Genomic DNA, 17,629 nt, shown 5'->3' on the forward strand with positions numbered 1-17,629 from the left:
TTTGGCATTTGCATGTCCATTGAATAATTACTACTATGTGAAGAAATTCTGTTGTTTAGTTTTTGTTTGTTTTAGTTTTTGCTGTAGGGCACGTGCACTCACCGGAGAGAGACAGACAGAGAAAGAGAGGGAAAGTGAGAAATCACTCTCCAAGGGGGAATGGGCATGCTGCAATCCTTTCTCCTTCTTTCTCCTTTTGGAATTTTGGGCAGGTACGCACAAGGACCCAGCATGTTATTCAAGCTGCTGGGTCTGGGACTCAAAATCATGCAGTCCACCCTGTGGGATCATGCCACCTTTGCTACCATGCCTGCCACCTGGCTGGCTCTATTATTTAATTTTTTGAAACATGTCTTTTTTTTTTTGAGAGGTTTTTGCTGTAGGGCGTGTGCACTTGCCAGAAAGAGAAATAGAAAGCAAGAAATCAGCCCCCAGGGGGGATGGCCACACCGCAATCCCTTCTCCTCCATTCTCCTCTCAGCATCTTGGGCATGCACGCACACGCGCCCAGCATGAGTTTAAGTCACCAGGTCCAGGACTCAAACCGTGGTTGACTACGTGGGAGTCCAGTGACATAACCATTACACTAACTGCTGGTCCCGAAACACGTCTTTAATAGTAGTAAGGACTCTAAGTTATGAACTCATACTTTTTTGCCTTGTTTTAAATATATTAAAGTTTTGTGTTCAGCAGATGTCATAATGGTTACATCACTGAACTTCCACGTAACCAACCATGGTTCAAGTCCCAGACCCAGTGGCTTAGACTCATGCCAACCACATGTGCACGAATGCCCAAAATCCCAAGAGGAGAACGGAGGAGACCATGTGGCATGACCATCCCCCTGGCGGGAGATTTCTCACTTTCTGTCTCTCTGTCTCTCCAGCAAACACACACACTCTATAACAAAAATGTCTCTAAAAAAATATAATGCATAAGTATATTAAACTACAGAAGTTCAATTACTACATTAATAAGGAACCCCCATAAGAATTTTCCTATACTGATTTTTTTCCTAGTGAGAGGACATAAACAGGCAGCTGCTTCCTGTTGGCTACAGTCCTTGGTACCTTTTAACCATGTCCAAAGGGCACCTGACCACAAAGCCTCTTGCCATGTGCACAAACCAAAGCTGGTCACCTGAAGTGAATGTCTTATACTCCATATGAATATATTTAAACCAAAGATGTTTCCTTAGTTTCTAAAATACTACCTCTATTCTAGTATTATTATTATTATTTTAATTCATGGTCTTGGGGCCAGCAGGTGGCATAGTGATTAAGATGCTAGACTCCCACATGATTGACCATAGTTCAAGTCCTGGACCTAGCAGCTTGCGTTCATACTTCCCTTTCTCTGGTGAGCATACGTGTCTTATAGTAAATTTAAAAATAATAATAAATAAAATTCTTTTTTTTTTTTTTTAAAAAAAAAAAGAGGTTTTTGCCTTAAGGTGCATGTACTACCTGGAGAGACAGACAGAGATAGTAAGAGGGAAAGTGAGAAATCACCCCCCAGGGAGAATGGCCATGCCACAATCCCCTCTCTCGCATTCTCCTCCTGGATCTTGGATGCACACACACGTGCGCCTAGCATGATTTTCAGGCCACCAGGTCTGGGACTCGAACCATGGTCAGTCATACAGGAGTCCAGTGACATAATTGCTACTCTATCTGTTGGCCCCCAAATCAGTAAAATTAAATAAATAATTATTTTAAGTTTACTACAATTATTACTCACATATTTTGGTATATTGATGATGATTTTTGCTTGCATGGCTTGTGTGAGGTGACCTCAAAACTTTAGTGGAAAAAATGGAATTAAAAGATCATTTTGACCAATATAAAAGTCACCTCATAATAAACATGATGTTTAAATGTATTGAAAAACTCTTTATTGTATTTTTAAAGTATGCTTGTAATTGAAGAATAGTATGTTTTCAAAACCTGCATCAACCATAACTAAGAGCTTGATAAATTTGACACCTGTAAAACGAGTCCTGATCTGGAAAGAGATCATTCCTAGTGTCTGAAAAACCCCACAGTTTTAAAAACGAGAAATATAGGGACCAGCAGTTGGCGTAATGGCTATGTTGCTGAACTCCCTGTAGTCAATCGCGATTCGAGTTCCGGACCTGGTGGCTTAAACTCATGCCGGGCACGTATGCGTACATGCCCAAGATCCCGAGAGGAGAATGGAGGAGAAGGGATTGCGGCATGGCTATCCCCACCTGGGGAGTGATTTCTCGCTTTCTGTCTCTGTCTCTCTCTGTCTTTCTGGCGAGCGCACACGCCCTATAGCAAAAACCTCTCCAAAAAAAATGAGAAATATAAATTTTATTTCTCAATGTAACTCCCATCAACTTCAAGACACTTTGGTAAGTGATGATAGCAGCCATTCAGTCCATCCCTAAAGGACTAAGGAAGCTGAGACTTTTAATATATGTCAGTGCACCATTTTACATCATTCACTGAAGAGAAATGAGTACCCATTTAAGTTTGTTTTTGATTTTAAGATTACAAAATAGGAAGAAGTCAAAAGAGCCAAATTAGGACTGTCAGGTGGAGGCCTAATGCTTCCTGTTGAAAGTCTTGCCAACTGCCCTTGTTTGGCAAGAAGGATGAGCAGGAGCATTGTTGTGGGAGAGGACTCTTCCTGGACATTTTTCTGCTAAAGCTTCCACTAATTTTCTTAAAAGACTCTCATACTAAGCAGATGTTATTGCCTTTTGGCCCCTTAGAAAGTCAACACACAAAATGCCTGAGCATCCCCAAATGAAGCCATGCCCTTTGCTCCTACCCAGTCTGCTTTTGCTCTGACTGGACCACTGTCTCCCCCGGGAGCTGTTGCCCTGACATTGTCTTCAGGAACCTACTGGTAAAGCCAGGTGTCTCCCGTGAAGAAATGCTGCAGGAGCTTGATCCTACCTGTTTACAGTTTCCATTAGAGGCTCCTCTCCTGTCTGCAGCTGATCTGGGATTACAGTTTGGGCTGCCATTGAGAGAGAGTTTGCTTCACTTTAATTTTTCAGTCAGAGTTGTGTAAGCTGGCCAAGTGATGCATAGTGATCAGCTGTATTAAAAAAAAGAAGAAGAAAATTTAAAAATAAAGAATTGTGTAAGCTGAAACAATGGAGATGTCTGTGTTCCTGCTGTTAATTGTTGGTCTTCTTCAGTTAGGGCACGGATAAGATGAATTTTTTTTCCTTGCAAATTGATGCAGACGAGTTGCCAGTGCAGGCATCGCCTTCCATGTTGTCTTGTCTCTTCTTAAAACACATCATCTATTTGCAAGCTCTCTGTTGTTTGGGGCTTTTTTCCCTATAGACTTTTCATAAAGTAACAGTGATTTAGCTGTTCTCTCACCCTGGCTTCACCATATAATTGATGTTTATTTTTACTTCACTTTTATCAGACTTCATGTTGCTCTGATAGGGGCTCTTTTCAAACCAGTGTTTTATTTCTCTTACTGCCACAAACCAGATCCTGTTCAGACATGTTATTACAAGTCAGTCCAAGTTTATTTTGGCGCAAAATAATTTTGAAATCAGTGCGTAGTTTTTGCATAATGCACATTTTTCATGAACTTTTTGAAGACCCCCTCGTATGTGCACAAATGTGTAAATGAGTAAACGGGGTTTCAGTTGACATCATCTGTAAACAGTTGGCACTTTTAGGATGCTAATCTTGTGAAAAGAAGAACAATTTAAAGCTCTGCATTAATTTTACTTTTGTTAAGTTGTACTTTCAAATTTGTATTAAATGGACCCTTACAATTCATGGGGCTGTGAGTTATACTCATTTAAACTGGTGCACGGTTTTGAATGGTCTCTGCTCACTGCATCCTCCCGTCCTCCATGGGGAGCTTCCCGCACAGCCACTCCTCTCCTGATGTGGTTCCTTCCGTTGGGCTGGAGGACAAGGTAGGTGTGTGCAGTTACAAAGTAGTGCAATAAGTATTTTTTCATTTTTGCTCTCCTTTTGCCTTGAGATACATTTACGGGCATTGATAGGAAAGATACAGAATAAACTCACTAATAGAAAGAAGATGTTTAAGGACAGGAAGATTTGATGCTTCCCTAGTGTCACCAAGCAGGAGTCCATGCTTCTGAGTGTGGGACGGTATGACACGTCGTTGGGGGCAGGTGGTGGGGGTGGCCAAGTGCACGTTGCCTTCTGTTGTTCACAGGTGCTGCACTGCTGTGTTTGTGGCTCGAGCACGTACACACAGCAGAGCCACTACACGCTGACCCTGGCTGACTTGTCATCCACGGATTATGACCCCTTCCTGCCACTGGCAAACGTGAGGAGTTCTGAGCCAGTCCAGTACCACTCGTCAGCAGAGTTGGGTAACCTGCTGACTGTGGAGGAGGGTGAGTATTCTTCCCGTTATAAAATCTTGGGCAGGAAAAGGAAAGACTATAGCCTTGTCCATGCTTGCTGTGGTATTTTTTAAGATTCTAATTGTTGAATTTGAGGTCCTGGTTCCTAGAGCTCTCTGTGATAGCACATTCTGCTTTCCATGTTTCTTCTTTCTTTCCTTTCTTTTTCTCTCTTTTTTTCATCTTATTCAAAATGTTTTTGTATTATCAAGGACCTATGTGTCTCAGGCCCGTGGGACTCAGGAAAAGGCTCCCTTTCTATTCCCAAAGAGCTTACCTTGTAAAGGGAGAAACAAGTCCAGGATTCATGTGTAGACCAGGAGCACCGTGACAGCTTCCCGTGGACAAGTTCTTACACTGGACCTAGTGGGATGGGCAGGCTTTGAGTGGAGCTCTCAGATGCTGGGAAGGCATCACAGAGATGGGAATTTACCGGGACAGACGGACAGTTGCTCTGCTCCTAGCAGAGAGCTCATCTTAGAATACATGGGGGTGTCAGGAGTCAGGGCCTGCCATATTTCCTCCTTGATCTCATCTCACCCCTCAAAATGAGACGCCCCAGTTCTGGGCCTTGGAATGTGAGTCGGGATATGGATGTGTCATCTAGACATGGGGTAAAACTGCATAGATCCACACAGCCACAGATATGCACATGCACATCTATGATGCCGAATGGTATTGGTGGGTGTGTCAACATCAGTTCCCTGAAATCTGTGATGCCGAATGGTATTGGTGGGTGTGTCAACATCAGTTCCCTGAAATCTGTGATGCCAAATGGTATTGGTGGGTGTGTCAACATCAGTTCCCTGAAATCTGTGATGCCGAATGGTATTGGTGGGTGTGTCAACATCAGTTCCCTGAAATCTGTGATGCCGAATGGTATTGGTGGGTGTGTCAACATCAGTTCCCTGAAATCTGTGATGCCGAATGGTATTGGTGGGTGTGTCAACATCAGTTCCCTGAAATCTGTGATGCCAAATGGTATTGGTGGGTGTGTCAACATCAGTTCCCTGAAATCTGTGATGCCGAATGGTATTGGTGGGTGTGCGAAGGGTATTGGTGGGTGTGTCAACATCAGTTCCCTGATGTGATGCTGTTACAGGTAAGCAGGATGTTTCCCGGAGGTGAAGAGTGTGAGACCTTTCTGTATTATCCACTAAGATTTAATGGCCTAGTTGCTCAAATACATTATTTACTCTGAGATTTTGCCGTAGAGTAGAACAAAGCCTCTAGTTTTGATGTCGAATGGGAGATTAGTAAATTGTAGTCCATTTACTAATGATTTAACTGTCTTTTTCTGGAGTTCCCCTCTTGGCTGCATTATCTTCTTGGCTTTTCCCTGCACAATGACAAATTCAAACCATATTTTTATTAAGTAATTGAAGTAACTCCTGATCTGTTTATTTTGTTGTTTCCCATCTTGCAGACCATGTTGTATAGGAAATTGACTTCCTTTTTTTCTAAAGTCATGAATTTATACTCATCCCACATTGCTATCCCTAAAGGAGGTTCACCATGGACTCTGACTTGTCATTTAAGTAACAAGTTAATAGGTTAGTGAAACGTAAAAACCTAAAAATGCATATTTAAATTTTGTACCATCTTTTTTCTTTCAATGTAGAACATTCTTTGCCTTGAATTTTCATTCTCCAGAAAACTTGAGGACCTTATGTAAAGTTTCCCAACATAGTCCTACAGTACTGAAAATAACTGCTTTAATTTCTATAACAAAGCAGTTTTTAAATTCACTAGCAAGATAACTGGGTGCAAACACACCGGGTGTGTGTGAATGCGTGTCCAGAATCCTGAGGGAAGGGAGAGATGGAGAAGAAATTGTGACATGATCACGCCCCATGGGGGTTGCTTCCCCCACACACACACTCAGTGTCTTTCTCTGGTGAGCACACATGCCCTCTGGCAAGTTAAAAAAGAAAAAAGGCATATTTATAGTTATTTATGTTTTAATTAATGCTTGTTTTTTCATATTGTGAATTAAGAAATCAAGTATTTTATAAAGCATTAAACTGAACTTATAAATTGTAGATTTAAATATTTTTTGTTAGTTAAATTTGAAAGGTTTCATTTCTACTTGATCTTAAATTAATGCACAATGCTTTTGTAAATTTGGCAGTTAGAATTTCTAGCTGCTCTCAAGCCTAGTCATTTCTTTTTTTTTTTTGGAGAGGTTTTTCGCTATAGAGCGCATGCACTCACCAGACAGACAGAGAGAGACATAGAGACAGAAAGCGAGAAATCACCCCCCAGGGGGGATGGTCACGCTGCAATCCCTTCTCCTCCATTCTCCTCTCGGGATCTTGGGCACGCACGCACACGTACCTGGCATGAGTTTTAAGCCACCCGGTCCGGGATGTGAACCGTGGTCGACTACGTGGGAGTCCAGTGACATAGCCATTATGCTAACTGCTGGTTACTCATCCTAGTCATTTCAACCAGGTGCTAGTGGCTTTAGCCTACTGGCCTCTCCTGTTTCTTGTCGGCCCACTTACATATACTGTGGACAGTAGCTCACCATACTTTCTACGTCTTACAAATGTTGTTAATCACTTGCTCTTGGGTGTTTCATCATCAATTCCAAATTTAGTTAAAGCCTTCTAAGTACTTTCATGATTTATTAATGTGTCAGATTCTCTTAAATATTTAAAACGCCTAACAACGATAAATTGTCACAAAGATTATTAAGCCAAGTGCTTCAAAGCTATTTCTGCAGTCACGAACTCGGTTCATTTCTTGTCGGGGCTCCCTTTACCCCACGGAGGGTAGCAAGGTCACCTCCCAGTTCACTCCTCAGCCACCATCCCTCCCTGACTGGATTTCATCCTTGGCCAAGCTCTCTGAATGGGATACTCTTCAGGACAGGGACATTTCTCTTGTTTATTACTGTATCTGCAGATTTTTAAATGTCCCTCTCAGAATAAAATCTTCATGTAATCAGGTTCCTCTAGCAACCTGTTTAAATCCTGCTTTGAAATGCAAGATGTATTGGCACCAGCAGTTGGTATAATGGCTGTGTCGATGGACTCTCAGGTAATTGAGTTTGAGTCCCAGACCCGGTGGCTTAAACTCATGTTGGACGCATGTGTGTGCGTGCCCAAGATCCTGAGATGAGAATGGAGGAGTGCAGCATGGCCATCCCCTCCTGGGCGCTGGGCGTGATTTCTTGTTTTCTGTCTCTGTCTCTCTCTGTCTTTCTGGCGAGCGCACACGCCCTATACCAAAAGTTTCTCAAAAAAAAAAAAAAAGAAAGAAAGAAAGAAAGAAAAAGAAAAAAGAAGTGCAAGGTGTATTCGTGTCAAAAGAAGACATAGGTGAAAAAAGTTCAAGACCCAAAAAAAAAAAAAGGGAAAAAAAGTCCCCACCCCCCCCCCCAAAAAAAAAAAAAAAACATTCTGAGTTCATTCTCACATCCAGTGGTGTTTGATTTGAACCTTCACTCGCCACTGTCTTCTTATGTTTCTTCACTGCCGTGTACAGAGAAGAAGAGGCGGAGTCTGGAGTTGATCCCCCTGACAGCTCGCATGGTGATGGCCCACCTGGTGAACCACCTGGGACACTACCCCCTGGCCGGGGGCCCTGCCGTGCTGCACAGCCTGGTCAGTGAGAACCATGACAATGCCCATGTAGAAGGCTCTGAGCTGTCCTCCGAGGTGTTCCGGAGCCCAAACCTGCAGCTGTTCGTGTTCAATGACAGCACACTCATCTCCTACCTTCAAATGCCCACCGATGGCCCAGCAGGCGGGTCCGCGGTGGGCGCCCTCTCCGACGTGAGGGTGATTGTGAGGGATATCTCAGGGAAGTACTCTTGGGACGGTAAGGTTTTGTATGGACCTTTGGAAGGCGGCTTAGCACCCAGTGGGAGAACTCCTTCCTTTCTGATCTCGGGCTGGCATCAGCACACATATGCGCCTCAGAAAGATTCCTCTCAAACTGAGGAGGGAGATGATGTCCTCGACAAGTTACTTGAAAACATTGGCCACACAAGCCCCGAATGCCTTTTACCATCACAGCTAAATCTAAATGAGCCTTCCCCACCGCCCTGTGGAATGAACTGTGAGCAGGAGAAGGAAATCATTGAGGCGATTTTGCGCCAGAACGCTCAGGAAGACGAGTATGTTCAGAGGTGTCGCGCTGACTCTGTGACGAAGGTCGGCAGCCAAGGGCAGCCTGCACCCGTGGAGCCCCGGGGACCCTTTTATTTCTGCAGATTGTTGCTTGATGACCTGGGAATGAATTCTTGGGACAGAAGGTAACAGTTCACGCTAGTCCTTGAATTTCAGGCATGTGTCACTTAATAGCAGGAGTGCATCCTGAGAAACGCATGGTTAGATGAGCTTATCGTTGTACACGCATCGTAGACACAGTACAGAAACCACATCTGGGCCGCATGGCGTCGCCTGCTGCCCCTGTGGGACCACTGTCATATGTACAGTCCTTTATTGCCTGAAACATTGTCATGGAGTACAGAACTGTATTTTGTCATTGTTTTCAGGTCCCCCCCCCCAATTTAGAGTTGGGGAATAGAGTAGAATAGAACAGGATAGAATAGAATGAAGGAGATTTTTCTAGATTTCAACTTATACAGCTCATTTCCTGCTGCTGAATGAAAGCTAGAAATGAAGCTAATTGTATTGTACTGGTGCACAGGTTCAACTCCAAACACCTGTAAGAAATGTAAAGGGTTTCCCGCATTTTCTGTGTGAGTGTGTGTTTCTTGATTACTGGTCTGTGCATTACTGTTTCTACATTCCTGCAAAATGCAAATGGACCACAAAGATGAATAAGCCACCATCTAACCTTAGGTCTGAGGAGGGAGGATGACTTGCTGCAGCTCTGCTAAAGGACAGGGTGGCATGGGAATCCAAGAGGAACGTTAAATCCAGTGAGAAGTATGGGATATGGAAGGGGTGGATCTGGCTGGAGCCTGATAGTGGAATTTCTAAGGACAGAGGCAGGGAGAAGATCTACACAGCAAAGCAGATGGTGAAAAGAGACAGGGACAGCACACGAGTCTCACACTCATTATCACAGAGCCGTCACTGGACAGTGGTGGGATGCAGTGGGATGTCTACACAGTAGCATGTGTGAAAGAGAGTGGGGTTCATTCTATAGTTTCTGGCACAGACCTTTTGTGAAGGAAGTGACAGATAAATGGATGATAGATAGCTTTGTTAACTCATTGACTGGAAAGCAATAAAACTGGTTTGATCACATGATTTTTCTCCTATTCTTTTTTTTTCTTAGGAAGAATTTTCATCTGTTGAAGAAAAATTCAAAATTATTGAGAGAGCTGAAAAATCTGGACTCCCGTCAGTGGTAGGTGAAAGTGTATCAAACCCTTTTCTTCCTGTCTGTGTCTGTGTGTGCTTGGATAACAGATGCAGCTGCAGGAGCACATGCACCTGCAGAGATTCTCAAGGTAGTTCAGTAACCTAGAATCTGATGACACTCGTACCTGGCATACCTCTGCTATTCCAACCCTGAAAGTACAAGCTTCCGTGTATACTACACCAAGAGGCCACTGCTCCCTCCTCAACCAAGCCTGTGATTAGTATGTTCCTTTTGGCAGCCAGTGGGTATTCATTCTCATTTAAGCTTTAGAGCCACCTCTTTTTCTGTTGAGGACACAGAAACATAGCAAGCTTCAGTGGCTCCCAGGCCCTCACTCCATTTTATCTGAGGCTGAGTGGTCTGACTTCACAGTGCATGGGCTTCACTCTCCAAAGCCGGCCAGATGCTCAGAGCTATGCTTTTCCTACATACTCTCAGAAACATCTCTAAAGATGAGCTCATAGCCATGAAATGTTTTTGATTCGAGGAAACATGGGCTTCCAAAACCATCTAAGCCAAGCTTAAGTGTAGTCCTTAGTACCTAACTGGTGCTTAAAAGTTTCAGAAAGAATAAATTACCTCCTTAATATTTAGTTTTTTTAAAAAAATCTTTTAAAAAACAACTTTGTTCTCTTTGTATTGCCCTGAGGAATAGCCTAATCTCTCATCAGCTCTCAAATAAGAAATTTGGAATATTTCCTGAGGTGTATCTTTCAACTCTTCACACTGTATTTCATTTGCTATGGTTCTCTCACTCCTCCTTAATTCGTATTTCTTTTTTACTCTTTTTTGTAATTCTTACTTTCTTCTTTTTTTCTTCTCTTTTTAAAATTTGCCAGAGGATACAGGTACCCACCTGAGAGAGAAAGAAAAAGAAAACAAGTACCTGTTCTGGGGCATAGGGACACCACAACCCTTCTCTTCCAGTTCTTCATCCTGTCAGGATGTTGGACACACACACACACACACACACACACACACACACACACCTGGCATGCTTCTCAGCCCACTGAGTCCAAGACTTGAACCGTGCAGTTGGCTATGTGGGATTCAGCCACCTTAAACACCAGGCCTGGCCTGTACATTTTAAAATATATTTTGAGCTATATGTTTTTAAAAAGCTGCAGGAAGCAAGGTGGAAGAAAGGAAATAATAGAACCCTGTATTAATGCATCATATCTTGATAGGTCCTATCATGGCATTTGGGGAAAGTATTAGGGCTCTTCTGTCTGTCTGTCCTTTCCTTCCTTCCTTTCTTTGCATTTATCTCCTGTCCTGCTTCCCTCTTAAGGCAGTAGGTTCTCCTGCTTGGCACAAATAGCGAGGATTTCTGACCTGCTTAGCAAATATTTTCACCGTGATACAAGTTTAGATGACTTGATTATAATTATTGTTATTTGGTTTTGAGTCTTGATCAAAACTCAAAAGTGACATGGACTTAAATTATCTTCTCAAGCAAACTCATGGTTCCTATCACTATTATGTGAAAATCAGATTCACAGCTATGATTCTTCTTGGGTGGTTTGAATTCATGAACTGAATCTAAACACTAGTCAGCTAGTCAATTCCAGTTGAAATTTTCTTTTAAATTCTTGGTATATTATTTCTTTTTTTTTTTTTTTTATTTGCCAGAGGATATATATGTTCTCCAGAGAGACAAGCAAAGGGAGAGGGAGAAAGCCCTCCCAGCGGGGCGTGGTCATGCCACAGTCCTTTCTCCTTCGTTTCTCCATCCCGTTCAGGTTCCAAGAATACAGCTCTGTGTGCCCACTGTATTTCTGAAGCTGGGGGCTGGGATTCATGCCCATGTCTTCCTTACCCGCTAGACCGATGGGCCAGCCTGGAAGATGGGTTTTTCAAAAGTGGTCCTTTCGTAATATCACTAAGCACCAAGTGGATAAAGCCATATGAAGCTTCCTCAGCTGTCTGTCCTTTCACTCCTTTGAATGCATCTATTATTAGATACTTTTGTATCAACGACTATATGGCAATTATAGGGGTATAGGTTTTCCTTCTCTGTTTTTTTTCTCTTCACTTTTTTTTAAATAATTATTTAATTTTATTTATTGTTATTGTTATTATTGGTTTTTTAAAATTTGCTATAGCGCACACATACTCACCAAAGAGAGAGGGAAAGTGAGAAAGCAGGCCAAAGGTCTGGGACTTGAACCGTGTTCAGCCATGTGGGAGTCAGCTCCTTAATCGCCACACTACCTACTGGCCTCATTTTCTCTTCACTTTTGTACCTATCCACATCTTTCTAATTGTTCTCGACCTTTTACATTGGATCGTTGGGAAAGTCACGACATATTTTTCTGTGCAAAAATGCATCATGACTTTTCCAGCAACCCAGTAGATTCTTATAACTTACTTGCATGTTGAGGCCTGAGCTATTTTCCCTGTATTTTCCTAGTTTTGAGACTGTACTGGGATAACTATTCCCAACCCTAGCCCCTCTGCAGGAGGAGATATAAGGGTCTTGTCTTCTCTGTGGCTTTACTATTCTCTGGAGAGTGATAAATATTTTAGTATCAAGAAATATATAGGATTTTAACAAAAGAAACACACAGGATTAAAATGTTCACTTATAGGTGGTACTTGAGAAAAGGGACAATCCCCTGACCAGTTCCATTGCCATTTTAAATGTCATAGAGTAGAAGAATCGCATTTAAGTTACATTTTAACATGTATTTTATTTCTTTCATGAGTGAGAGATGGAGGGAGGGTTTGACCCTGGATATGAACCCAGGCCTCCCAGATGGTGCGAGTATTGAGTTTAAAGATTTTTTTTTTTTGGAGAGGTTTTTTTCCTATAGGTTTTTGCTATAGGGCACATACACTCACTGGAGAGAGACAGAGAGAGAGAAAGTATGAAAGTGAGAAATCAACCCCCCTAGGGGAATGGCCATTCCACAGTCCCTTCTCTTCCATTCTCTCCTTGGGATTTTGGACACATATGCACATGCACCTGGCATGATTTTTCAAGCTTCCAGGTCCAGGGCTCAAACTGCATCATCCACGTGGAAGTCCAGTGCTTTAACCACCATGCCACCTGCTGGCCCTAAAGAATTTTTAAAAACTCATTGGACATGAAAAAGCTGAAGCCCTTATTCCTCACATTGCCCTTAGTTGGACCGAATTTCCCAATGGTAGTTGTGATTCCCTTTCTCTAGAGGAACAGAAACCAAGTTGTCTGTGGAAGGAAGATCTGTGAGGGATTTCTCTGGAAGAACTCAGATTATCTCCCTCCCCTTCTACCCTTCAGTATTAAACAGTCATTCGGGTTTCGAACTCAACTTTGGAAGTACGTGCTGAATTATTCCACGCTTTTTCATATTAAGTGAATACATTGGTATCTTGTCACTTGGCCAGTTTGGGAGTGCTAATACACTTCGGTTGTGTGAGGTGCAGTTAGGTCTCTGGGGTGCTGTTGGCAATAAAATGTGGCTTTGATTGGCTAACTGGCAGCCCCCTGCCCCTTGATTAACCTTCACTTAAAACCTCAGTTCCTGAATTTAGTGTCCTCTAAAAGCATATCGACTTGTCTTATGGTAAAATGTATTTTCAAGGTTCTTTTTGAATAAACTAGAGTTGAGTCTGGGACCCAGTCAGGAGCAATCTGGACTGTCCCGTGTGTTGTTCAGGCCACCTTAAATACGTACAGTTGTAAGTATATACCTTGTTTTCAGCTCTCAGCGAGGGCATTTCTGTTTCCTTCTGACATCGGTGTATCTCAGTGCCATCGAGGCATATCCTTTTCTTAACATGTTCTTAGCAAACCGGAGACCGTCTTGTAGCCCTGGCCGTGTACTGTGCGCTTAGCGAGGATGTAAATCGCACGATGTACATACGTATAGATCACAGTGGACGCCCGTTACACGAATGCCCTCCTGCCAGCGTATGGCAAAATGGATGTTAAAATCGTGTTTTTCTTTGTTTGGCTTTTTAATGTGACAGCATAAGGAAACCGAGCTATTCTGGTCTATTATTAATAAGAAAGAAAAATGCATTCTAATGAGGAAGGGAAATTGCTGACTTTATGGACGTGTGTTTCTGAATTACCTGCTCCTTCATGCATTGGTCCTGCAGCTTATGGATATGAAGTGCTGTTGATGTTGCTAATTACCATTTCAAAAGCCTGGCTCTAATAAGGCCAGACACAGCGCCTGCATCCTAGCAGCCTCTCTGCGGTGCTAACATTTGGGAGGATGTGAAATTCGATGAATGTTTACAAGTAAAGGTCACCTTTCCTCGCACCCACATCAGTCAGTCCGTCATTAGGGCTTAGCTCTCTTGTGCTCCCACATTGAGTTAATGAGGACTCAAGGACCCGTGAGCAGCCACAGTGGAAAAAGCTTGGACTTTAAAGAGACTAAACAGAAACATTTCCGATAAGCCCGAGATTGATTTCTGCGTATGTAAAGTCTACAGAACAGAGAAAAATTAAATGCTAAAGACTTTTAAATATGTAGAGAGAGCTGCAGAAAGAAATTGAATAACTACTTCTTTCTCCTTTTATTGAAAGAGACATTATTTTAGGCCATAGGTTATGATTGCTGTCATCATCCGAGTCCCCAGAGTGTCTTAACTGTTGAGATAGGTCAGTCAGAATCTAGGCTGCTGTTGTCCCCTGCCGGTATCACTGAGGACAGTAAATGGTGGGGCAATTCTAGGGCTCCCTACAGCCCAAGGACAAGACCCAATAGTCTCTGCTAGAACATTGGCCACCTCTAGTATTCATCACTCAGACCTCTCTCCTTAAAACACCTGTTCCCATCAAGAGAGATGCCTTGCAGGTCACGGGGCTCAGCGTGTCCAGCCTTTCTGGTCTCAGTAGTATCCAAAGCCTTGCACATGGGTAGTAACCAAGACATTCTGTTTTTATGAATTTTATATGTAGGTGTGTATTTTATTCATATTAGCACACATGTATGCATGCAAGAGACAGCAAGGAGCATCCTTTACAGGGCTCAGTCACTCCACAGCCCCCTCCCTCCACACTTCTAGCCCATAAGGATCCTTGGCACGTGCATGAACTCCTAGTGTGCTTTCAGATCGACCAGACCAGGTACTTGAACCACAGTTGGCTATGGCCTCCAGCTCTTGCAGTCTGGTAGGCTCCCAGCTATGCCACAGAGGCTGCACCACTAAGAGTTTATTTATTTATTTTTCCTCATTTATTTATTTATTATACATTTGATCACTGTGTATCATTATAGCTTGTAAGGTGAATTTTCCCAGCTTTAGTCCAATTAAAGGTATTATTATACATGTTATCATCAGCAGATAATTTTCCATTTTTGTGTCACTATGACTTTATTTTAAGGACATGTTTAAGATAATGTGAAAATATCTTTTAAAATGGAAGCAACCTAAATGTCCAATAATGAGGATTTGGACTACCATTATCAATATAATGGAATGCTGTACGGGCATTAATAATTTTCTAACTTTGTGGTAGAAGCACATGGTATAAAAGCTGGTTGACAGATATTTTAAATGAAAAAATCAGTTGCAAAACATAATGTAGTGGAGCCAACAGGTAGTATGGTGGTGAAGGTGCTGGACTCCCCCATGGCCAACTGCAGTTTGAGTCCCAGATCTGGAGGTTCGAAAATCATGCCAGGTGCATGTGCACATGTGCCTGAAATCTCAGGAGAATGGAGGTGAAGAGATTGCAACATGGCCATCCCCCATGGAGGATGACTTCTCACTTTCCCTCTCACTGACTGTCTCTCTCTCTCTCCCCCCCTCTCTGTCTCTCTGATGAGCACACACACTCTATGGCAAAAACCTTTTTAAAAAAATGTAGTAGCTTCTCATATTTGTATGTAAAAACACATTGTAAAATGGTAACAGCTATGTTATTTGCTTGTATATCAGGATTATAAGTGATTTTTTAAACTCTTCCTTTCTATATTTTCTGATTTTTCATTAAACTATTGTGGGAAATGAACAAACTATCTAAATGATCAGAAGCAAAAATCTCACCTCCTGCAATTATTTATGTAACTTTTTAGTTGAAGTTCAGTTAGTCTTGCTTTTAAGTACAGAAATAACTCACACAGAAAGAAACATGAGAGGATTTATTAAAATATGGAGCTCAATTTCCTCAATATGGACATCTAATCAGATTACAGTGTTGAGATATTAATCTGATTGATGACAGAGTTGAGATAGTAAACATTTAGACAGCAGAAACATTTTATTATTCAAGCGCTTCAGAGTTTTTCCTGGAGAATTTTTTTTAGAATGTAATGCAGACGTAAGGAGGAGTGTGGGACTGCTCTGGGAGTGCTAGTCCACACTTTTGAAAAATAAAGACCGAGATGAGTTATGGGGCTGTGGAATGCCTGATTCCTGATTCAAGCTCTGTTTGAATACCACCAGAGTGTTTCTCTCTAAATTGCCACCCAATTGCTTGGTGTCAGTCCAGTAATCTTGCTGCTTTACTCCAGGGTGGATTTGCAGAAACCGATGATTAGTACATGTAAGTATCTCTGGTCAGTTAATAGAGATTTAGCTGAGCATCTACTGCCAAGGACTATGCTGGGTGTGCAGAGGGTAACAAGGCAGGCCTCCCGTCCTCACTGTGCATACCTCGTTGTTGTGTTGTGTTTTGTTTCAAAGTCATATCTTTCTGTATTGATTCACCTGCCTCTGCCCTCCACCTGGGACCACAGGCTTTCACCTCTGCACCCGGCTATTTTTCGGACAGGGTCTCATTATGCTGTTCAAGCCTTCTTCAAGCTCACAATTCTCCTGCCTGTGCCTCCAGAGTCGCCGAGGTTGTAGGCATGTACCACCACACCCAGATTTTAGGTTGGACCAGGAATCAAACCCCGGCCTCCCCTGTGGTCCCGGCTGCCAAGTGCAGCACCTTAGCCCTGTGCCACCGTAGCTGGACCTGGTGTCCATGTGATTAAACTGAAGTGCCCCACATTAGTCATGGACAGGCAGGCAAAGGGTGTGTGTGAATGACCAAAAGAGGTTTTCCCGAATAGCTGTCCATCCTCCCAGGGACCCTCAGAATAGTCGGAGCATAGGTTGGTTCACCTGTTTACAAAGGAAATACCTGTGTATGTTCTGTGGCTATTAAACTCTCGGTGTACCTTAGAATTCCAGTCTAGGCACTACCCAATAGCCTCAACTCGAGTTGTAGAAATGAGATGTGGGTAGTCACAGAAGGTTATTCACAATATCTGTTTGAAAGGCTTTAAAAGACAGTCATTACCCATAAGACACAGATGTTGCCAAATGGCAAGCTCCAACATGCTGTTTGGCTGATAAGAGGACTTCAAAAAGTTCATGGAAAATGTTTATTATGAAAAAACTACGGATGGATTTCAAATTTGTCTGAAATGAAATAAACTCGTCTTTTCATCCCATTCTTCCACGAACCTTTTGAAACCCCCTTGTATGTCCAAGAGTGTGGTTCCAGGAAACAGCCTTGCTGCTGCTCCCAGTCTCCTGCTTGCTCTGTGTGCTTGTTTAACTTCCTGGGCCTCCTTTCAACCATCTCTACAAGGGAAATGATGGCAATGATGCTCTCATTAGAGCATTTGCAAAGAGTAAATGTGATCTTGTGTCCAGCTGCCTTAGAACAGTAACTGACTCTGAGCAAGTTCTCCGTAAGTGTAAGCTCAGTAGTAGGAGTCACCTGATGGTGGCCATAAATAAAGTCCTAAAGCTAAGAATTCTAATTCCTTTCCATTAAAAAACTTACAGCCGGGAGACACACAAGATTGCAGTGTTCTACATTGCTGAAGGTCAAGAAGACAAGTGTTCAATCCTCTCCAATGAAAGAGGAAGCCAAGCATATGAAGACTTTGTTGCTGGACTTGGCTGGGAGGTAATGAACTTGACTCAGTAGTGTTTGTTGACAGCACTGTTTAAAGATCT

General features: G+C 42.6%; 1 protein-coding gene across 1 annotated transcript in view; it reads left to right on the forward strand.

The window, feature by feature from the left end:
* Nucleotides 1-17,629, forward strand: part of RALGAPA2 (Ral GTPase activating protein catalytic subunit alpha 2) — a gene marked incomplete at its 5' end in the record, with an annotated part of 330,762 nt that overhangs the window by 188,926 nt on the left and 124,207 nt on the right. The window contains 4 exon segments of the mRNA XM_027766356.1: nt 4,189-4,372; nt 7,874-8,645; nt 9,641-9,712; nt 17,456-17,579. Of these exon segments, the coding sequence (XP_027622157.1) occupies nt 4,189-4,372; nt 7,874-8,645; nt 9,641-9,712; nt 17,456-17,579 (1,152 nt within the window).

The sequence above is a fragment of the Tupaia chinensis genome, unplaced genomic scaffold (genome assembly GCF_000334495.1).
Source record: "Tupaia chinensis unplaced genomic scaffold, TupChi_1.0 Scaffold142716_1, whole genome shotgun sequence".
In the NCBI taxonomy this organism is placed as follows: domain Eukaryota; kingdom Metazoa; phylum Chordata; class Mammalia; order Scandentia; family Tupaiidae; genus Tupaia; species Tupaia belangeri.